The sequence below is a fragment of the Uloborus diversus genome, chromosome 7 (assembly GCF_026930045.1).
Source record: "Uloborus diversus isolate 005 chromosome 7, Udiv.v.3.1, whole genome shotgun sequence".
NCBI classification, from domain to species: Eukaryota; Metazoa; Arthropoda; class Arachnida; order Araneae; family Uloboridae; genus Uloborus; species Uloborus diversus.
The window spans coordinates 66,437,722-66,462,492 of NC_072737.1; the positions used below are offsets into that span (position 1 = coordinate 66,437,722).

General features: G+C 34.2%; 1 protein-coding gene across 1 annotated transcript; it reads right to left on the reverse strand.

Moving 5' to 3' along the window:
- Positions 1-260: 260 nt before the first annotated feature.
- LOC129226713 (probable inactive tRNA-specific adenosine deaminase-like protein 3) lies at positions 261-24,421 on the reverse strand. Its single transcript, XM_054861342.1, has 8 exons — positions 24,370-24,421; positions 22,499-22,553; positions 22,344-22,414; positions 21,085-21,304; positions 16,438-16,537; positions 13,210-13,363; positions 2,518-2,674; positions 261-545 (listed from the first exon to the last, which is right to left on the reverse strand). Exons 1-8 carry the CDS (start codon positions 24,419-24,421, stop codon positions 350-352), a joined length of 1,005 nt encoding a protein of 334 aa, XP_054717317.1. The 3' UTR covers positions 261-349.
- Between the last annotated feature and the right edge of the window lie 350 nt (positions 24,422-24,771).

The window sequence follows — 24,771 nt, forward strand, 5'->3', positions numbered from 1 at the left end:
CACCCCAAAGAAAGCATTAACAGTTACATAATACTTTAAAAGATTGAATTTTTAGTGGAAGTTGAAATTTATAAAATAAGTAAATAAAAATGAATAACCTCTTCAGCCAATCAATACTCTTTAGGGTATTAATACAGCAGGGTATTAATTGCTGTATTAATAATACCTTGAAGGGAATGAATACAGCAATACTTACCCTTCAAGGTATTAATTTCATTTGAGAGATATTTTTATTATGATTTGAATGTCTTCAGTTTAAAAACCAACTAAAATGTTTAAATGTTTGTTTGAGAAGATATTAATTAAATTTATACAAAAACATAATACATTTCTAAAAACACTATGTGCGTCAAGAATCCTGTTCTAGTTTTGATTTAAATTCAAGTTTTGAGCACTCACTTTCCAATACCCTTCCCCAAACTTCATAATGATGATTTAGTCCTTGTTGCAAGTGAAGATTATGATGACTACCAAGTGCTCCCCAAGAAGTCCTAGAACCGTAAAAGACACGACGAATTCTTGAGTGAACAAGAGCCATAGCGCACCTGAAATATTAAAATTAATAAATTCAGCACATTTAAGCAAGAAACCTGTATTCATAACATTTGATCAAAAGAAAAGGTTCACATAAAAACAGTTGCCAGAGAAGATTTTTAAAATGTAAACTATAAGTCTTGTTTTTCATAAAATACACTTGAATTTAATAAAATGTTTTATTAAAACTGAATCAACAAACAAACAAAATGATTTTGTAACACTTAAACAAAAAGATACTATTTTTTTTAATTTGGAATTTATGGAGTAATGTATACAATGGACGCCAGTTAACTGATTCAACAGCTTTAATGAATCAAATTGTCAAAAACAGAACAAAATCTAGCTTGCTTGAATTGACCGCTTTATTGTATCAGCTGCTTTATGGAATTAAAACTGTTTAGAATGAACATGATTCATAAAAAATGGCCATTGTATAAGGTGTTCTGTAAAAAAAAAAGCCAATGCATAGACTTTTCATTGCGTAAAATATACATTTCATGTTGCACTGTAAATATTGCATGAAAATTCTAGTTCAAATTACATTTCAAGCTATCAAAAACACTAATAATTAAAAAAAACTTCTAGCACTTTTCACTTAATGTAGGAATATGCAAATAAAAAAAGTTTTTAGTGGTGTTTAGATAAACTTCAAAACTATCATTAGTATTTTGCTTAAATTAATACAAGGTCTCGAATATAATCTTTCAAAATTTAGAGTGAAGTTGTATTTTTTTTCCATTAAAGCTATATTACAGATATGAAAAAACTTTACTTTTTATGGAGAAATAAGGAAACCTTTGAAAACAAAAAATCTGCCAGATGACACAGATTTTCCATCAATGCTAGAATAAGTAAAAGCTTTGGCAAAAATGTACAGATGTTCCTAGTATAACACTGTTAATTCGTACTGTGTAGTATCAAAACCGTGTAATATATGAGACTTTTTTAAAAATAACATTTTTACTTTTTCATACCACAGTAAAAACCTGTAAAGTTGACCACCGTTGTAAGTTTACCACCTGTCTAAGTTGACCACTATTTTCAGGCACAGAATTAGATGTATATATCCTGTAATTCAACATCTATAAGTTGACCTCTAAAGTAGAGCACCGCAAGAGGTCAGCTTACACAGGTTTCATTGTAATTATGTATGTGCATGAGAAAAAAACAGGTTGAGATGTATCGTGTTATATCGAAACCATGTTATACAAGACTTAGAAATAATGTAAATCAAGGGATGTGTACCGTGTTATATTGAAACCAAGTTTCATAAAAACAAAGTAAAAACTTTTTAGAGTTATAAAACATTTACAAAATGTTTTAAATAAAAATGAAATTCCATCTTTTTTAAAGATAACTTTCTTGCTATATCAAAACCATGAAGTATTAAATTCAAGTTTCGTACCATGTAATATCGAAACCGTGTTATAATAATACCAAATTTGATACTGTGTAATATCAAAACCATGTTGTAGAAGTATGGTGTTATACGAGGAATGCCTGTATTGCAGTCACAGTACTTAGATGTAACAAGGATTGACAAAACAATTGTCCTTTGATTCATGACATTATAAAGATTTTATTTATTTATTTTATTTTGTTACTGTGCCTCAACTAGTGAAAAACTAACAATAATCATCACATTGACTTGTACGCTAACTAAATCAAATGCCTTTAAATTTTAAAAGATGTTTAATAACTAATTTAATCCAAATAAATAACAAAGATAAAATAATAAAGTTAGACTTATGAATACAGAGCAAAGAATTAAACTGTATAGATCACTCTAAAAGCTGTGCAGTTTAAGAATTCAAGTTGATGTTAGTTTTTAAGAAGAATATACTAATAATATTTAACAAAAGTAACTGCCAACTTTTCTTTACTGTTTTTTCTGAAGAAAGATTTGAATATGAATATGTTGGATTTATTTCTTGCTAACTTTTCTTTAACACTTATACAAGCAATGTATCAAAAACTTACATAATACAAGGTTCCCTTGTTATATACGCATCCATTCCAGTACATAAGTATGGCATGCACATTTTTTTCACATCTTTCTCAGGATTTGACTTTTTCAATGCAGCAATTTTTCTTTCATATTCTTCTTTTACAAAAGGTGCATGATAGATGTGTTTACCTAAATAAAATAACGATACGAGTTAAACAATTGTCAAAAACTTACTAGGAAAAACTACTCTTCAGAAAATGCACAAAACTTGAAATTGTTTGCCTGGTGTTGCTATAAAAGCTAAAATTTAAAGTTCTACAAAAGCTCTGAAATTGCCTTCAAACATATCTTTTAAATAGACTGAAAACAGAAAAAATACCCTTAAAGCTCTTTTAATTAAACAAAAATAGCACTCTAAACTTTTATTTTAGTTTCAAGTGTTTTTAAATATAGTGAGAGAATACAATTTATCAAAATTAGAAATTTATGTTAAATACTGAACTAACAAAAACTTAAAAAAGGAAAAATATATTGATACAGTAACCTTTTTGTCATAAATTTCAATGTACTTTAAAAAATTACATAAGGTCAATATTTAGTTGCATTATAAAATGCAATTTGATACTTTCAACAGAAACACAGGGGTGCCCCCCCCCCCCCCGCACCAAAAAGAAGAGCTCTCCCCACAAAACGAGAAAAATACCCCTCAAAACACCCCCACCCCTAAAAATTTCAATGCCGCAGTCTGCACCATGACCTCCAACCATAGGTGGGCACCCCTGTGAAACAATGTCTTTCGTCTGAAAGAAAATTTTCAATCTAGCGAAGATTCTTTTTGACTGGTGCATATATGAAGAAAACTGAATCAACAAAATTTCTCCTTCAATCTCTCTAAAAAGTTACCGAGTCTGTTAAAAACGGATTACACTTCATAACCCCACTTAAAAACAGCAGCTTAAAATACCTAGAAAATCCCCCCCCCCCCCTAAAAGAGAAAAACAGACAAAAAATGCAAATGGCATTGAAATCTGGACCATAGTGATTACATAATTTGAAGAATAATGATCATTGAATAATGATGTTTGTCATCCAAAATTTTGAAAATTTGGGTTGCCGTTTCCAAAAGTTTTGAGCTCACAACATATTCTAAAACTGAAAAATTATTCAAAAAAAAAAAAAAAACTTTTAAAATGTTTTTTTTTTTCAATGATTTTTGTATGCATATTTGATGAATTTTTCTTGGGGGGGGGGGGGTGTCAAGCTTTCTCATAATATCAGAAAATTTTACTTGAGTCCACTATCACCTCTAGTTATAATAGAAATTTCATAAAACTTGCAAAGAATTTTTCCTGTGGTACATTTAGAGTACATGGTCTAATAATATTTCATTAATTGTGTGATAATGCATATCACATTTTTTTACCCATTTACATTTTTCCCATGTTTTCGGTCATTTTAATCGTTTTCTTCCCCCATTTTGTTGTTTTTTTATTTTCTTGTGCATTCCACGTTTTCCCCGCGTTCCCCCGTTAAATTTCGCACACTTTACGATATCAAAATATGACTTATTCACTTTTCCCATCGTTTAGCTTTTTGTCAATTTTTCAAGCGTCGATCTGATTTTTTTGCATCTTCTTGTCGGCCATTAAAATGGCGTAGCGTCCCCTTCCCTTCGTTGTTTGGGCGCCAAACGCACTCATTGGTTCCCGCGCATCACCGCGTACCCGGATCTGATCGCTCATTTGCCGATTCATTTTTCCACCCCACTTCACTCTACTTGCTGCTCTCTGTCCGCTCGGTCGCATTTTCTGCGGCTCCGGTTTTTGTTCTACCATGGCGATAATGATGCATCGGTGCACGGCGTCTGGGGACGGCCGTTGCTCGCCGCAAAATCGTTAATAACCTCAACATGAGGTGAACGTTTCATTTTTTTATATATGTTTAAAATATATTAATCAAGACCGTACTTCGTCGCAGCTGAAGATGAGTGCATTGATGATCCATTACCTGTTTGAATGATGGCGTCCGATGGCGGCACGCAGTGTGCACCTGAATCGTCCCCTTAATGTAACTACTTCTTCGATGATCTACATACCATGAGGTGACGGCATGGATCCGCAATTACCTTGAAAGTATCCTGATTCCTTTTTAAGCGTGTGACGAGCTCAACGTTGTCACCATGGTGATTACAGCCTGCACCATTTTCGTCTCAACGTACATCGGCCTGCAACGGACATTTTTTTTTATCAAAAGCCATCCCTCGATAACATCCCACCATATTCATAGCGAACTGTACGTCCTTCGTCCATTTCAATTTAAATATTCCACCACCCTCCGCGAGAACTCTACCTTTTTTTGATCGTTAACGAACTTAGCAACAAAACCCAGCTCCATTCATGAACTCTTAAGTCTGTATTCCTCGCATTTGTTTTTTTTTTTATACTAAGTGAAATGTTCTGGTGATCACCATGCCTAGTGCCTGTCTTCATGTCTTCTTGGAAGTAACGTAGAATAAAGAATGTGTGGTAATTAATTTTGTGTTTTCTATCGTCAACAAACACCACCCCCGGGTAAGTCTCTTTTAAATTTTTGTTCTTGGGCATTCAAGGCAGTCGTTGGTCTGAGGTTATGCGCGGCAGCGATGCTTCCACTTCCACGGCCTAAAATCGCTTTCTCTTTGGTTTTCGTATGATTTCACAAAATTAATCGCGCGCAACATGACAAAATGGCGCCGTTTTTGACCAGGTCTTGAATGCCTTTTTTTTTTTTCTGAAGTTGAATGCATATGCACTTTTGTTGTTTTTTTCATATGGCTTTTTGTATTTCTGTGATGTTAATGGGGGGATATATTAATTTTTTTTTTTAATTTAGTTCAAAAATTTGATGTCAATTTTTATTTTATTAGTTGCATTTATTCTCATGTGTGCATGTGCTTTCAACAATATTTGCATTTAAACATTTTTGTTTCTCATGATTGCACCGTGTGAATTAAGTGAAAATTATATTAGATGCTCATTGATTTTTGTGCTAAAGTAAAAGACGGCACATTTGTTGCCATGTCAACTGATAGTACTCAAACCGACCCACCCCATGGTGTGAATATGGCCAATGAGTCACCTCAAGGTGCTGTGGCGAGTAGGAATTTTAACTTCCCCATTCCCTCATATTCAGGCGAGCCAGAAACTGTTGAATTTTTTATATCACAAATTAAGGACTTGCAGAATTTAAACGGTTGGGATGATCCCACGACTCTTATGTTTTTAAAGTCAAAACTTTCTGGCTCTGCCTTGTATTTTTTTGCGACCAATCCCAGTTGCTTGGAGTCTATGACTTTTAACCAGGCTTGTGACAAATTGCGTGCATTTTTCAAAATGCATACCCCTTCTTCTGTGTCCCTTTCAGAATTTCAAAATATCAAATTTGAAACTCATGAGAGTATTCAGAGTTTAGCACATCGTGTTGAACGTGCTGCTCACTCAGCATATCCTTTTATTACGGATAGTGCTGCCCTCACCCAAATAAAATCTTACCAATTTTTGGCGGCTTTACCATTGAATATCAAGGACAAACTACTTGATGTCGACACGTCAAAGTTTACCGATTTAGTCGACAAGGCTAATAAGTTACACTGTTTACATGTAACAGGCCAACCAAAATTGACAAATGCTATGACTAGTGCTCAAGTGCAAATAGATGCCTTGGCCGAAAATTTACGATCTTTAACAACATGTGTCACTAAATTAATGTCAAATTGTCGTCTTTGTGGGGAAAGTCCACACCCACTTGTTGAATGTCCTTTGTACATTCGCGTCTCTTCCGTTAATGAGAAAACTGTTTTGCCCAAACCCCAGCAAAAAGTCTCTCAAAATTCTAATAACACTTTTTGTGTATTTTGTGGTAGAACAAACCACTTAATGATTAATTGTCGGATTTACAATGGGGGTCAACCCCTTAACAATTTCTCAAATCAAGGTCAAAATAGGCCTCAAAGTCAAAATTTCTTTGCACCTCGTATTCCATTTAGGCCACGTGGTAACTTTAATTTCCCCAACCATTTTGTTCCACCCCTACAATTTCCGTCGCAAAACAGATTTTCATCGCCGGAAGTAAGACTTAATACTCCAACACAAAATGGAGACAATTTAAACTGGCGAGGGGGTCATCCATGAGGGACGGCTTGGCCTCGGTAACTGATTTCTCATATCTGGTCCCTCAAAATATTAGTGTACAGGAGACTGAATCTGTTCAATGTAAGAAACATAATACATATCCAGATTTACATACCTTTTTAAATAGCTCCATTGGTAAAGATACTATTGGGGAATTTTTGTCGAAATTTTCAAAGCCTGATGAGTCTCAATGCAAACAATCCGAATCCATTTTTAATGTTCATTCTGATAACAAGGTTAGCGACTTACCTATACTTAATATTTCAATTGGTCATGAGATATTCCCAATGCTTTTGGATTCAGGATCTTCGGTCAGCTTATTTTCAAAAGCTGTTTTCGAACAGATAAAATCTTTGACAAAATGCAGATTTCTCTCACGCACTGTCACAATCAGGACTGTAAATTCTAACTTATCATTTTCTGCGTGCGCTGAGGTTTCATTTAAAATTGGTAAAAATTTCTTTAAGCACCCATTTTTTGTTGCTGATTTTGCACCTTCCTCTTTTTATGGGATATTAGGTTATGATTTTTTAACCCGTTTCAATGTGTTAATTGACACTAAGACCGGCAGTGCCACTTTTGATAATTTTAAAGCTCCTTTAATGCCTCAAACTGACATCTCACAACATTTGGCCAAAATTAATTCTCTGCATAGTGACAAGGCTTTTTCTGTTGCTCTTAAAAACAAATTAATTATCCAACCGGGGGAAACTGCCATTGCTAATTTTTCGTTATCTGACATACCGGTCAAATCATCTGAAATTTATTTTATTCCTACCGTTAATGACATAACTTGTGAAATTCATCCCGCTGTGCACTTAGTCGAGAAACATAATTTCTCCTCTATTATCAGAAATATAGGTAACAATCCTCTTCATTTAAATAAAGGTATGGTAATGGGTCATGTCACTGAACAGTTTGAAATTTTAAATGATTCTTTGAATGAAACTACATGCTCAAGCAATCAATCCCAATTTTGTCACCAAATTATTGCATCAGACGAAGTATTAAAAATCAGGAAAGAGGAACTTAGTCCTTCAGATTTTAAATTAGATCACTTAAATACTTCACAACAAGATATTTTATTAAACATTTTGATGAAAAATTTTTCTGTGTTTAGTAAATCTGTCAAAGCTTTAGGGTGTTCTGACGTTGTCACTCCTTCAGTCATTTTGCGTAACAATAATCCAATTAAGGCCTTACCTTTTGAAATTCCTCAGGCGTTAAAAGGACAGGTTCAGGAAGAATTGGATGAATTAATTGAGGCTGGAATTATTTCTAGAAATGTGAGCCACTATGCGAGTCCGATGATAATGGTACGTAAGAAATCTGGGCCTAATGAACCACCTAAGTACCGTATGGCATTAGATTTAAGATTATTAAATTCCGTCATCGAAAGTTCCACATACCCACTTCCCAAAATTTCTACGTTAATCAATGCCGTCTCATCCTATAAGTACTATACCGTTTTAGATCTGCATTCGGCCTATTGGCAAATTCTCCTTCCCAATCATCTCCAAGATATTGTGACTTTCTCGACCGAATTTGGCTCTTTTGCTCATAACCGTTTGCCCTTTGGCCTTAAGGTAAGTAGCAACATTTTCCAATCTGCCGTGGATCAGTTAATTGATGAGTTAAAATTGCTAGGAATTCACGGAATTCATGCATTTCAAGACGACTTTTTGGTTTGTGCCGAAAACTTTGACCAGATGGTATCTAAGCTCGAGGCTGTCTTTTCTGTTCTCTCCAAACATAATCTAACTTTATCGCCATCTAAATGTGTTTTTTTCCAGACCGAAATTGATTATTTGGGATTTCATATATCACACAACTGTATTCAACCTATTACTTCTAATATTGCCAAAATTACCAAATTTGCCCCACCTCGCACTGTGCGACAGGTCAAGAAATTCTTGGGGTTATGTGGATTTTATAGGCATTTAATTCACAAGTATGCTGAACGCACCCATGTTTTGACACAATTAACCGCAAAAAATAAACCTTTTGAATGGAATGATGTTCACCAAAAAGCTTTTGATGATCTCCAGTCTACCTTTTTTAAGCAGCCTTTTGTGGTTCTTCCAAATTGGAATGATGATTTCTATTTAAATACAGATGCTTCACTTCAGGGAATTGCTGCTGTATTGATGCAAAAGAGAAATGGTATTCTAAAACCCGTGTCTTATTTTAGTAAAGCTTTGTCAAAGTCTGAGCGTAATTATCCTCCAATTAAACTCGAGTTGTATGCTATATATAAAGGAATGACAGCATTCAAGACATACCTCTTTAATAGAAGATTTATTCTCATGTCTGACAGTAAGCCCTTAGAGCGTTACAGCAATGTAACCTCGCCAGCCGATGTTGTTACTCGTTGGTTGTTAGAAATTGGTCAATATTCCTATACTTTTTCATATATCCCTGGCCCTCAGAATATTTTAGCAGATTTCTGTTCTCGGAGCCCTGACCCCAATTTACATGAATCAGCTCTTCAACCCAATGCGGATAAGGAGTTGATCCTTCCCTTCACTGATATTTCCACCCCTGACAATATGCAGTGTGATATACCCTCTAATACTCCTTGTGTTGAATCCACTAATGTGGTTAATTATTTGAGACCGCACCCTACTTCCCTATGTGAACCTCAGTCTGGTCATAATTTAAGCTTTCATTCATTTGTGTGTGCCCAAACTGATGCACATAATGAAATATCTATTAAAACCTTTTTACGTGAGCAACTTAATGATCCGTACATTAAAGAAGCTGTTTCCTTTTTGCAAAAGCCTAATCTGCATCATGCTCACAAGCTTAAGGATTTTTTCATTTGTCCAACTACAAACCTATTAATGCATGTTCGCAACAAAACTTGTTTACCTACTATTGTTGTTCCCGACACATTGAAAGCTAAAGTTTTGCAAATTTGTCACATTTCTCACACCGGAATAAAGAAAACGTATGAGGTAGTTGTTAGTAAATATTTTTGGTTAGGAATGTATCGGGATGTGTCGAATTTTGTTTTATCATGTGATTTTTGTATTCGACTGAAGCCCTATTCCATTAAACCCGCCCCATTGCAAAATATTTGGATTCCGAGGAGACCTGGTGAGTTCTGTTCAATCGACCTGGTAGGTCCAATTCGCCAATATGGATATATTTTGACGGTTACTGATCATTTTTCTCGTCACGTTGTCCTTTATCCTTGTAAAAATATTACTGCCAACACAATAGTTAAGCACATGTTGAATTACATTTCTCTATATGGTAGAATGTCGTATCTTCTGTCAGATTTAGGCCGTCAGTTTGACAGTGATGTATTTCACTCTTTGAACAAGGCCTTAGGTGTTACAATTCAGCATTCTTCTCGTGCTCATCCCCAGTCCAATTCGATTTCTGAGAGAATTAATAGTCAAATCAAGTCTAGTTTACTGTCTTTACTCGAACAGAATGTGTCTTTAGAAGTTGCTGTTATGGTTCACATGTCTATATATAATGGGACAACTCATTCATCTACTGGTTTCACTCCTAACATGTTGCACTTGGGAAGGGAACTATCCTTGTTTTTTGACACTTTTGATAATGACGTGCAACCTCGATTTCTTAACACCTCACATTATATACAAAATGTTCTGCAGGATCTTCGCCTAATCTATGAGGAGGCGTACTCTTCTTTACAACTCAAACAGATCAATCAAAACAATAGGCAATTGCCTGCTTCTCACAGTCGAAATTTTAAACAAAATGATATTGTATACATGAAGTCGGCTGACACTTTTAAACCTAGATTTGATGGCCCTTATACTGTTGTAAGCAATGTAGGGGATGTAAATTGTAAAATTAAACTCTTAGGTGATGACTCCGCGCATCCTTTTGTAATTCATGTCAATCGTTTACGTTTAGCCCCACCTCGCAAAAGCAATTTAATGTCTGTTAACACAGATAACAATGTGTCCCACCAACCTCAGCATCCCAGTCAACAAACCCGTTACTTTCTCCGTAGTTGTAAGTAATTTAATCATAGGGTGTGCCACTTGCTGTTATGTACGGGCAGTCGTGCTGGTCGTGATTGTAATTCCGGAATCCGTATCATTTTGCTTGTGATTCTCTCTATGTCTTTTATGAACGTAATTTTTTTCTCCCCTATGTTTGTTTTCATTGAGGGGCACAGTGATGAGAATTTATTGTTAATACAAGGCAAGTCGATCTCATTTTTTCTATTTTTGGAAATGTATTCTTATGTGTTTTTTTTAATTTTTACGTATGACAGGACGCTGTCATATTTTTTGCTGTTGGTACCAACATATGTATGTCAACATGTGCGTAACAATTTTTCCTCCACATGATAATGTCAATCTCTCGATTATGTCCTAATATCTACAACCGGTTTTCCTTATTATGTCTTACTCTTCATGCTTATGAATTTGTCCGTCTCAATCTTAGTGTGTCTTCAACATTCAATTTTTTTTTCAAATACAAATTTAGTACTCAGTGTGCTCCTGGTAATTTGGTGCACTACGCTGTTGAACTCTTTAACAATAGGAACTGTTTACAAAAAAAAAAAATTTCTACTTGAAATTTTTTACTCATGTTACCCTAATGTGTAACACTTGACATAGATAGTCAAGATAATGATTCTAATGTTTTTTGTGCATTAATATGTTTCTGTATAATTTAATGCATATCGAGAATGGTCATATTTGAGGGTTATTGCATTTTTTTGTATTCATACCTTCTACATGTGTTGGGTTGTTGTGAACTTTTTTTGAATGTTTATATTTTTAACTCTTGGTATGCTATGTGTTGTTCACGTAATTACAACTGTGTGTATTTTTTTGTCCTTTTGGTTGGTCGTGTGTGGCAAATTGTTTTGTGAGCAGGGTGCAATCATGACATGCAAAAAGAAAATGCAAACAGTTCATTTTCTTTGACTTACCCATTTTCTACCTTGACGATAGTATAAAACTGTATCCCATGTCTTTTTTTTGGATGTTACAACTCTTTATGCATTTGAATATATATGATGTATGAATTTGTTGTGTAAAGTTTCGGTAAATTGGAGCTGGACTTAAAATTTTCTTTTTTTTCTCTTTTTTTTTCTTTTGCTTTGCCAGTGTATGTGATAATGCATATCACATTTTTTTACCCATTTACATTTTTCCCATGTTTTCGGTCATTTTAATCGTTTTCTTCCCCCATTTTGTTGTTTTTTTATTTTCTTGTGCATTCCACGTTTTCCCCGCGTTCCCCCGTTAAATTTCGCACACTTTACGATATCAAAATATGACTTATTCACTTTTCCCATCGTTTAGCTTTTTGTCAATTTTTCAAGCGTCGATCTGATTTTTTTGCATCTTCTTGTCGGCCATTAAAATGGCGTAGCGTCCCCTTCCCTTCGTTGTTTGGGCGCCAAACGCACTCATTGGTTCCCGCGCATCACCGCGTACCCGGATCTGATCGCTCATTTGCCGATTCATTTTTCCACCCCACTTCACTCTACTTGCTGCTCTCTGTCCGCTCGGTCGCATTTTCTGCGGCTCCGGTTTTTGTTCTACCATGGCGATAATGATGCATCGGTGCACGGCGTCTGGGGACGGCCGTTGCTCGCCGCAAAATCGTTAATAACCTCAACATGAGGTGAACGTTTCATTTTTTTATATATGTTTAAAATATATTAATCAAGACCGTACTTCGTCGCAGCTGAAGATGAGTGCATTGATGATCCATTACCTGTTTGAATGATGGCGTCCGATGGCGGCACGCAGTGTGCACCTGAATCGTCCCCTTAATGTAACTACTTCTTCGATGATCTACATACCATGAGGTGACGGCATGGATCCGCAATTACCTTGAAAGTATCCTGATTCCTTTTTAAGCGTGTGACGAGCTCAACGTTGTCACCATGGTGATTACAGCCTGCACCATTTTCGTCTCAACGTACATCGGCCTGCAACGGACATTTTTTTTTATCAAAAGCCATCCCTCGATAACATCCCACCATATTCATAGCGAACTGTACGTCCTTCGTCCATTTCAATTTAAATATTCCACCACCCTCCGCGAGAACTCTACCTTTTTTTTGATCGTTAACGAACTTAGCAACAAAACCCAGCTCCATTCATGAACTCTTAAGTCTGTATTCCTCGCATTTGTTTTTTTTTTTATACTAAGTGAAATGTTCTGGTGATCACCATGCCTAGTGCCTGTCTTCATGTCTTCTTGGAAGTAACGTAGAATAAAGAATGTGTGGTAATTAATTTTGTGTTTTCTATCGTCAACAAACACCACCCCCGGGTAAGTCTCTTTTAAATTTTTGTTCTTGGGCATTCAAGGCAGTCGTTGGTCTGAGGTTATGCGCGGCAGCGATGCTTCCACTTCCACGGCCTAAAATCGCTTTCTCTTTGGTTTTCGTATGATTTCACAAAATTAATCGCGCGCAACATGACAAATTGGAATAACTAACTGAATAATGCAAAAATAAAACAATATTATTAAACAGTATTTAACATTTTCTTTGACACATTTTTCCTACACAAATTACTTTCAGTAAAAATCAAAACTTACTATCAAACTTCCATGATCCACCACCTTGACTTTTGGCAACTAAATCAACTGCAACCATTACAGCATGTTGTAAAGGATGACTGTTTCGACAATCATGAGCTATAGCTACGATATCTAATGAAGATGGGTCTACAATAATGCATCCAACTTTTTCCTGGAGGAAGTGATTATTAATTTAGAATTATTTTAAAAAATAGGGCAATTGTCAAAATAAAAAAAAAGTACATTGACCAGAAAATAAAATTCTAATGTCTGCATTTAAAATTTCTGCAGCAATGTTAGTACAATTACAACAAATTTTGCATAAATTCTATTAGAATAAATGTTTAAATATTTCTTTAGTACTCATACTAGCATATGTAATTCCTATCAAGAAAAAATATATACACATTCTGACCAAAACTGTTGACAGTAATAAATATTTTATTGTCATTTTCTTTTAGATAATTCTTCTGAATGTTGGGAAAGTTAATCCGTAAAGGGCTAACGTACGCACAAAAATGAAATTTTCTCAGCACAAATATCTCTATACATAGATGCTCTATACGTAGTCTGACTCCAACTTTTCAAACACTGTCAGAGTTGTGGACTTAAAGGGAAAATGACTGATTCCAACTCAGAGTTTTTGAATTAAAATCCTTCGGCTCCTGAATCTGACCCTTTAGTCTCAAAATAAGATTGATTCTGACTTCGATTCTGCAGCCATGGTTTTTACTGAGAAATAATTATTCTTCATATGATTTGTTTTTATTTTGACTCTAAAGTTTTAATTAATTTATTCAGTTTTAGGCGAATACATTCGGAGTCCTTCATGTTTCTACTTAATAAGAAGAGCAGATGATTTTTTTTTCTTTTGCAATGAAAATTATTTTTTTAATTTGACATTTTATTGCTTTTATTTGTTTTTGAAAGTACATTAATTCATTTTAAAATTAAATTTTTTTGGTAACAGGGGTAAAACAAATGATTTTTTTTTTTGATAAGATGGATTTATTTTAATGAGCTTATAAATTTTAATTCTCTTTTTTTTTTTTTTCTTTTTGAAAGCATTTAAAGATTTTTTTTTAATGGAAAAAAGTGCATTAGCTGCTTTGTTTAAAAGGTACTGATATTTTATTTGTTCATTTATTGAGCAATCACGATTGCTTATTGCTTTCATTTGACTGTTTTTGATGTCCTATCATTTTATTTTCCCACCGCCAACCTCTGCACCATCACCGTGGACAGGCGGGCTCCTCACGATGCTGCACCTATAGCGAAAGCCGTCTCCAGGTTGCATCCATGTCCTACACACATGCACATACATACACAACTACACACACACATACACACATACACACATGCATACATACAGACACATACACATACATACACACACACACACACACACAAAAACATACACACAACTACGCACATTCATGCCTGAACACAGACACTAACACATATGCATACACAAAGATACACATACCCCCCACACATAAATTCATACACACAACTACCCACACACTTATGCTAGCACACACACAAACACGCATGCCTACACACACAAACACACATACCGCCCACACACAAATACACACGCCTACATACACACACTCATGATTGTGAAAAACATAATTTGAATTCAAGATGTCAAAATTCAAAATAATTTTAGTTTGATTGATTTATTTATTTATTTTACGCATCTAATTCTTTAGATGAGTGAGGCATGTTTTATTCCTAGAAATCAACCTAAAATATTTAAAAAATATGTTTGGAACAGTTTGCAATTTTAGCTATATTTGAGAATATTGATCAGATACTAGAAAGTAGATATTGGTATACAGGAAAGTAGGTTCGTTTAGTTTTGGAACTAGCTTCTTGTTGGAACAACCGATTGCAATCAATAAGAGAAGTAAGTGCACAACTTAAAGCCGTACAGAAAAGCACATACGGAATTAGAAATGTCTACATCTATGACTAACCGGTTTTGTAAAAGCACACACATAGATACAAATGTTAGGCAAAAATGATCAAAATGGATTTAAGGACAGTTAAAATGCATTTTGAGGTTGCTTACAAGTTTACAGATAAAATATGCTCAGCCATCATGAAAAGGGCTAGTCAAAATTCGTTCATAGGCAATTCAAACTGATGTTGAAATTCGGACAAGGAAGTAAAAGGTGCATTCCCTTTTCAGAATCCGAGCAGTAAAATTTTAATAGCTAAGAACTTCTTGGATAGGCTAAATTTTTCAATCATCCAAGAGTCCCAAGTACCTCGAATTTTTGTGATCTCACAGTATAATACTGTAGTTGATGCTTTTTTACGCTGAATATAATTTCAGATTTTTTATAAGTGTGAAATAGGTATTGTCTTCTCTAGCTGCATAAGCAATTTTTAATTCCTTGTCAGTGTCAAGTGGCCCCAGGGTGAGATACTCTACATTTTTAATGCCTCAAATGACCTCCAGCAGTAGAAAAAATATTGATTTTGTTACAGGAAGTTTTAATTACATATTTTAAATTTCCACCAAAAGAAAAAAAAATTATATGCAATTTTGCATTTTTAGAACAGTTAATGATATTTGTTTTAAATTGCTCTACAAGGTGAAAAAAGAACAAGTACAATTATAAATTTTTTGTATAGTCAATTGTAAATTTTTTAAATATTTTTCAATAAGTATGCAAAAGTTACAAAATTTATTTATTGCCCATAGAAGAAAATTAAAAGGTCGTTTGGTTCGCTTGTATATTTACAAATAATTGATGATGAATTTCTCACCAATTTGCTATGTTCATTTGCTCACCCATGTTATGGTAGTTTGCTCATTCACGTTATGATAATTTGCTCGTCCATGTTATGATAACTTGCTTAGTAAAATGTTCTTAAAATTGGAATATTAAAAGAATAAAATCTAGTTTTTGAAAAATCGCTTCAAGGTGCTCATGTCTATGCTACAAACTAATTCTGTGCCAAATTTCATGAAAATCAGCAGAACGGTCTTAGCGCTATGCGCATAATAGGCATCCAGAGACATAGTTTCAGCTTTATTATTAGTAAAAATTACACTAAAAATCATAAACCATCATTCAACATCACAAAATAATTTGATTTTCTTACACATCTTACTTAACTTTAAAAATAATGTCAAACATTTAAAACTCAAAACTTCTTATGACAGTAAGCAAATGTGTTTAGCTTGATTTGTTATGCAGTAAAAAAATTAAGTACTAACAATTATCATACATCACCATGCTCAGCAGCTGAAATGGATTTTCTCATAAACATTGAAATGTCTTCTTTCTCTTTCAAACTGAATAATTTGTCACTCAAAATGCTTTCAGTACTATAAAACATTAAACATAACATCTGAAATTCATAAGTGCAAGTGAATTTCCTTTTTCACATTTGATTATAAGACTATGATAAACTCTGGACTAACTTTATAGTAATCATAATATATTTTGAAGAAAGGTTTGCCATAATAATCCAAGCAGTAAGGTGATGTTTAGTTAGTGCAATTTTTAAGTCAAAGAAATCCAAAAATGTTTCTAATAAAATCATGGCATTTTCTAAACGACTATTTAAATCCAGTAGCATGATTCAATAAATTATGATCTCTTAAAAACGTTTACCTTATGACCTTTTAAAAATGCAATAAAACTAGCAATCAATGTCATTTTATTAAATGTGGTTCTGATCCCAGTTTCATAGGAACAAGATGGAAGAATTGAAAAGCATAGTTTTAGATGAGAAGTTGGATGTTATTGGAATTACAGAAACATGGGCTACCGAATTTGATGCATATTTATTATGTATTGCTGGGTATAATTAGTTTGGACAAAATAGAGTAGGCAAAAGAAGTAATGAGGTTTTATTTTGTGTTAGAGACACTTTTATTTGCAATGAATTGGTCATAAATGATAAACCTACTGATATAGATATGGTTTGGCTGGAGTTGATGAGCAACAAGGGCAAAAAAATTGTGCTTCGGAAACATTTACTGGCCACCTAATTTAAACCAGGGACAAGATGAACAGATACATCGTATTATTAGTGACATGTCAAGTAAGGGATCCGTCATCATAATGGGGGATTTTCAGGGTATTGGTTGGAACAATTTTTATCCTAGTAATGGCAGAGAAGAGGAATTTTTTACAGCAATTGGTGACTGTTTCTTAGATCAAGTTGTAACTCAAGGATCTCGAGAGGATAGGATCTTGGATCTAGTTTTTTGTGACGTAGGAAGTTCAGTTCAGAGGTTGTGTGTAGGGGAACATATTGCAGATAGTGATCATAACAGTATTAGGTTCTGCATTAAATTTGAAGTGTACAAAGATGAAAGTTTTAGGTTTGTGCCCAATTTCAGAAACACTGATTTTGTCGCACTTGGGCAGAGCTTAAAAGAGGAATTTTTGTCAGGATTGGAAAGTAGCAACGTAAACATGTAGTGGACGGAAATTAAAGAAAAATTGTTGGGGATTATATTCCATTAAAGAGAAAAAGTGTTAGTACTAAAAATAGGCCCATGTAGCTTTCGAGGGTATTACTGCCTCTGACAGCACACTTTCGAAACTCGACCTCGTTCAAAATAAAGCACAAAGACTCATCACTGGTGCTGCGGTGTCCACCCCTATTCCTATGCAGCTACAGACAAAAAATTTTAATTTAACTGACAGACGAATCAAGGCTTCCCTTTCTCTCACTGAAAGATTATTGAGATAAGAGCTTTTCTGACCTGATTACATTCTTCTGCATACTAGACTAAAATCTCAACATTCTTTTCTTTTTGAGTGCCAAAGACTTGCAGAGGCCTTTGAGGTCTCCAACTCCAGACTTGGCATCTATAGACCATCTTCTTATACTGGCCTTCTGAGACATGCTACAGCTAGGTTTGATCTGGTACAGCCTGTCAAGAAATCAGATTCTCATCAGACTGAGGTGTACTCCATTGCTTTGGCCACAATACACGAGAGGTACCCTGATCAGGATTGGTTTAGGGTTTATACTGACGGATCGGCCACTCCTTCAGCTGGTAGAGCAGGTGCAGGTGCCTACTCCAAACATTTTAGTCTTCAGGAGCCTCTCGACACTTGAGTGGATAACTTCGATGGAGAAAAGAATGCAATTTTTATGGCCATCAGATCTATTGGAGAACCAGCTGAACAAAATATTGTTCTCTTTGTTGATTCTCAGGCTGTGATTCAGGCCATTACTGATTACAATCTATACCCTTCAGAACTTGAGCTTGAGTCTGAAAAATCCATCGACTCTCTTTTGCATTCCGGAAGAGAGGTTGTCTTCCAGTGGATCCCAGGCCATTGTGGCATCTATGGAAATGAACGAGCGGACATCTGGCTAAAGAGGCTGCGTCCCTGTATCCACCTTCTCGTCCGGTTCCACTTAGAAACGCTAAGCGACTTCTCGCAAGCAAAATCCCACATGATACAGTCTCTGCCCTGAGGAACAAAGCTGATGGAAAGCCCTGGGCTTGCCCTCTGGATGATGAACAGCGTACGCCCCTTTCTCTCCTTCCCAGAGCCCTGGGAGTTGCCTCTTTCCGAACCATTACTGGACATGACTATCTACAGGCAAAAAAGTTTACATAAAATCAACCTGGCAGATTCACCTTTCCGTGTGATAAGTGAGGGGACTTCTCCAATGACAGGGGAGCATCTTTATAGATGCTCCTCTTTTCATGATATTCATAATTGTGATGACTTCCAGGCCCTAACACCCTTTGAGGCCACTTCATTGTTATACTGGACAGCAAGATGCCTTATGTTTGAAAGAACAATGGTGGATGTAAGTTAAAAAAAAAAAAAGTTTTCCAGGGATATAAAAGAAGCTCTGAATTATAAGCAAGCCACTTCTCATGAGTTTAAAGAAACTGGTCAGAATGCTAATAGGCTCCAGTATTGTAAGGCAAGGCATAATTTTAAGCATTTGGTACAGATTCAGAAAAGGGAATTGGAGCAAAGGCTTGCAGATAACATAGATAGGAATCATAAAAGGTTTTTTGCCTACGCTAATTCTGGGAAAGCTCAAAATAGTCAAATTGGGCCGCTGGTTGATGAGCAGGAAATTTAATTCAAAATGATAGAGATATTGCAAATGCTCTTAATAATTGTTTTTCCAGTGTGTTTAACGATAACTGTATCTCAACAGTTGACACTAGCAAGACACAAGCTATTATAAAGCTTGAAGATTTTGATAAGTACTGCATGTTGCTCTTCTCAGCAAACTAGCTGATATAGCAATAGAAGAGAAAACTTTACTTTAGATAAGGAATTGGCTGACTGGAAGGAAATAAAGAGTATAGTTGTGAGGGGAAATCATTCTAAATTGAGTGATGTTTTAAGCAGGGTTCCTCAGGAATCAGTTTTAGGGCCTTTGTTGTTCATTATTTTTATGAATGACATTCATGAAAATATTTCTGGAAACGTAAATTGTTTTGCTGATGACATTAAAGTTATAGGGATTGTAGAAAATGAAGAACAAGTAAAACATCTTAAAGAGGATTTGGACCATATTAAAAATAAGTGAATAAGTGGGGTATGGCAGCAATGTAAGAAAATGTCAAGTGCTACACTTAGGTCATGGAAATAAGCCTACGAGTTATTATTTACAGGGTTCGGTCATTAGTCAGGCAGAAAATGTTATTGATCTGGGTGTCTTAATAAATCAGGATTTCAAGATTAGTCAACAGTGCAGCATTGCAAGTAACAAAGCCAACAGAATGCTTGAGTTTATCAATAGATCTATTTCAAACAAATCTAAGAAGGTTCTTCTGCCTTTATATAGGAGTTTAGTAAGACCTTATTTGGAGTTTGCTGTTCAGTTTTGGTCACCTTATCTTAGGAAAGATATTTCTGCATTGAAAGTGTTCAAAGGAGGGCTACTAAATTAGTAAGGGTACTTTCAGATTTAGATTATAACACCAGGCTTAAAAGGCTTAATATGAATAGCCTGGAGCAAAGGAGAGTCAGAGGGGACATGATTCAATTGTTTAAACTTATCAAAATGGAAGATGTTAACGGGTTAAAATTTTTGCATCGAAAGCAGAAGAAGGAGTCATTGTTTTAAGCTATTCAAATCTCAGGCTAACCTGGAAATTAGGAAATATTACTACTTTAGTATGGTCAACAGGACTTGGAACTGCTTACTAGAGGCAGTAATGAGCTAGGGAGTGGATAGCTTTAAGAGAGCCATTGAGCTTCATTGGGGACTAATAAACTGACTAAGACCAGCCTAGTTGGACCAGGGCTTGTTGCTGGTCATCACATTTGTATTTATTGCACATTTAGTCACAACTATAATCAATGTAATCAATACATTTTTCAACATTATGCTTATGGGATTGGCGAGAAATTTAAGAGTTATTGTCCAGTTGGCATTCCAAACACAATTACGCATTACCGTCACAATTCTCAAATCATCGAAATATCCTAACAAAAGCAAAGTAAAGAGCAAAAATTGAAAATTATTTTAAAAGCCTTGTTTAAACTAATTACAAACATTTTATTTGTCAACAAACAGAAAATGGCAACAGATAAAAACTTAAATCATTGAGATTTTCCAACAATTACAACCACATAAGATTTGCAGATAACTATCTATTGGGATTTACCTTTCTTACCACATATGTGTGCCAAATTTCATTAGATTTCGAGTTTTGCTGCAGAGCGGCCACAAAAAAACAGTCACAGACATACAAGATATTTTAAAAATATGTTGGAAATGGACTAAGCTCACCTCAAAATGTTTGAATCCACCAAAATTTGAAATTCAAAAATTTGCAAAAAACCAATACTTTTTTCTATATATTAGATGTAGAAGGAAGTAAGAATGGTTCAATGTAAACATAAAAATGTGAAATAGATCCATACTCACTACTTATCTTCTCTAAACTGAACTGGCCAAAACCTAATTGCTTCCTTATACTGCTCATATGTTAAAGGTGGATGCTTAGGCACATATTTTAAGCAAGCATGCTCCTGAAGACCTGTTTTGTTTATTTTCTCCATCCCTAGAATTGTATTGAGAGAATATGTTTCATGAACTGAAGAAATTTCTTCTTCTTTCAAAGGTCTCAGAAGAATCTCAAATATATCTACAAATAGAAATGTAAAGAAAATGAGCAACATTTTAATAAGGTACAGTCACGGTCAAAATAATCATGCATGTCATCTATTTTAAGACATAAAATGTAGATGAACTTAAATATTGTCGCCTCAGAGCAACAGTAAGACATCTAATCCCAGGAATAACACTAAAATATCTTACTGTTGCTCTGATGCGACGATATGTAACATTTAATATTTAGTGATTGCAATACCACACCAAAAATGCAATACTGGCATTTTTTCAAATGTAATACTGGTATTAGAGATTTCACAAAAAAAAAAAAAAAGCAAAAAGTAGTAAATTAAATCAGTTGTATATCACACATGAGGTTTATTTATTGCAATTGCGATGATGTAGTTTAACAATATTCTCTGGCAATGTTGACGAGCTGAGAACAGCTGTGTACTGACTATGATTTCGAAAAGGAAATCCTCAAAAATTTCAAACGTCTGATGAGTTGCTAATTACATGGTTTTATGAATAAAATGGTCATTTAACTTTGTATATAGAATTATAATTGGTTTTAAACATTTCTCTCTCATATATATCTTCTTTAGAGCAGTACTAACATATATAAAAACTTATTTTCTGGTTATTACTGCATTGCATGTAGAACTCTTATTCCCCATTAAGACAAACCAACCTAATTCTGCTAAAAAAAAACTTTATATTTATTTACCATAATGTTTTAAGAGCACGAGTCTCAACCTTTGTTTTCAGTAAACAAACGTTTTTATGCTTTCCTGAAAAATACAGAACATTTAAATTAGAAAATTTACATACCCTAATAATTAATTACACAAAGTCTAATTAATTAATAGAGAAAAGTAATTAGACTTTGAGGTACAGATGTTTTTTAGAACACGTCAAATTTGACGGCCAATTTCTTTGATAAAAAGGCAATTTTCCAATAATATTAGACGGGTTACTTCTTTCTAGTTTCATAAATAACTGTTAGAAATACTAAATACAGATAAGATGAACAGTAATTGCTTCAGAAACAGTAATTTATTGAGGAAAATAACCTTTCTCTGACGTTCTTCTAACTCTTTTTAGGTGTGATTTCCCATCCAAAGGCCAAATGGCAGCAAGTTCCCTGTAGAGTATTTTCAAATACATTAAAATAACCAGTTACATAAATAAACGCAAAAGAGTAATTAATTGGAAGTGTAATATTTACTTAATAAGGCGAGAGGTTTCTTTCTTCTCTTTTATCTTTCCCACTATCATAGGTTCTAAAATAAAGAAATAATTAGAATTCGCATAAAAGCAGAAAATTACAAAAACCTGTTTTGGTATATAAAACTAAATATAGGTAATTCAGGATTTGCAAACTTTTTATGGGCATTAGTGGGTTTTTCTAAACATAAGCTATCACATATTTAACTGTATTAGTTATAACTCATGTAGGATTAGCAAGGAGAAATAATTTTTTAAACAACATCACAACAGCAATAGGAATGAACTAATTTTTAAGTGCAAAATGAATTTTAAGTGAAAATTATATTCTTCACCATTTGTTTTATAAGCAGTTTATTGCAACAGTTAGATAGAGAATCTTAATACAACACTTTTATATAATGCATTTAACAGTGAGAATAACAAGGGAAAAAGTAATAAAATTTTCATTCAGAATGAAATTGTCAATGATGTAGAAACATAAAGATAGGTCAGATGGAAAAATGGAAAAAAACTCAAAAAAATAAAAAATAAAAATAATAATAATAATTTGAATCTTGACATTTTGAATTAAAATCACCTTTTTTTGCAATCACGAGTGTGTGCGTATGAAGGCGTGTGTTTGTGTCAGTGTGTAGGCGTGAGTGTGGTAGTGTGTGTGTGTGTATGCGTGTGTGTTTTTGTCTGTGTGCAGGAATGAGTATGTGTGTATCTATGTATGCGTGTGTATACAGGATATGGATACAGCCTGAAGACTGTTTTCGCTAGAGGAGCAGCATTGTGAGACGGCCAGCCGACGCGACGGTGGTGCTGGCCTGCAGAGGGCCATCAAAACAGTCAAGTGAGGACAATAAGCAATCGTGACTGCTCAAAAAAACTATGCAATGCTTGTTTGAAAAACTTAAGAAATTAATACTGTGCTAACAAAATTAATCAAAGTATGTTACCTGTTACAATTTCTCTATATAACTCAGTTCCTAGAACGGGAAAAAATGTTGGAGACATGTTGGTTTGTACAGTCTCACAAGTCCTTTTGGCCTTTTTAACTTCAACTATTCAAAATAAAATCATTAATTAACATCAGACATCATAAATTATTTGAGTCAATATAATATACTATAGTCTGTGCCAATCTAACTTGGCAATGAAGGGATGTGCTAATTTGCGCCGTGAAGTAGTTCCTTTTTATTTAAAAGTTTAAAAGGGTATAAATTGACAAATAATATTGAAAAGTAGAGAATTTGCATGATCAAGACATATATTTGAAATTATTGTGTGTTAAATGTATTTAATTTATAAGTATTTTACTGCGAAAGGAAAATGGAAAATTAAGCTGCGAAAACATCAGCACCATGGAACCTGACTTGCTGAAGATTTGAGCCTTCAAGGTTAAATTTGGCATGCTCTCTGTGGAAAGGTGAAACTCTGTTTCTTTCTCCCCACAATGGGAATTGCTAGGACTTCCATCTGGATGTCATTATCACTCTTCAAAGCATGCTGCTCATTGTGGAAAGAATTTTGTTTGGTCGTTCTCTGTTATCATTTATTGCATCAAAACGTTCTTTCCAAACAATTGAATTGAATACACTTTTCACTCTGAGTAAAAGATGAAAAATGATATGTATATTGATTTGCTATTACGTATATAATACAATTATAAATACTTGTTGGTGTTTTTTTTAAATTTAAGATTCATCACTTGGTAGTTTTAAACAGTAGCTTGCGTTTTTTAAATAATAATCGTGATCTCCAGGAAAATTATTGTAAATAAAATCAAAACAACCTGAATTTCACTTGAATATAACAAAAACATTTAGCAATTTGGTTTAACCTGCATTTTTTAAATCATTTTATCACTAAAAGGGAACATACTTCTTAGTTTTTCATGCTCCAATTTCTTCTTTTGTGGCTTGTTACTACTCATTATCTCTACAAAACATGAACATGCAACTAAGTCTTTAGCTCATAGTTAGAATGATATTTTTTAAAATTTATTTATTATTCTCTTAGATGGTAAGGTAGAAGGGTTTTATAAACTGCTGTTTAATTATGCTAACAAACATTGCGACGACGGAAAGTGAAAACCACGTTTTCATGTTTACAAAAGCAACATCAACAAGTAAAAATGTGTGAGGACGAGAGTAATTAGTTTTGAGATAGGCTCACTAGATAGCGCTAAAATAGTAAAAATTTTAACAGTGAAATTTCAGAATTATTTAAAGATGTTTTTTTAATGTGTGTTGCTTTAATTGCTTGAAAACGATACATTTTTTT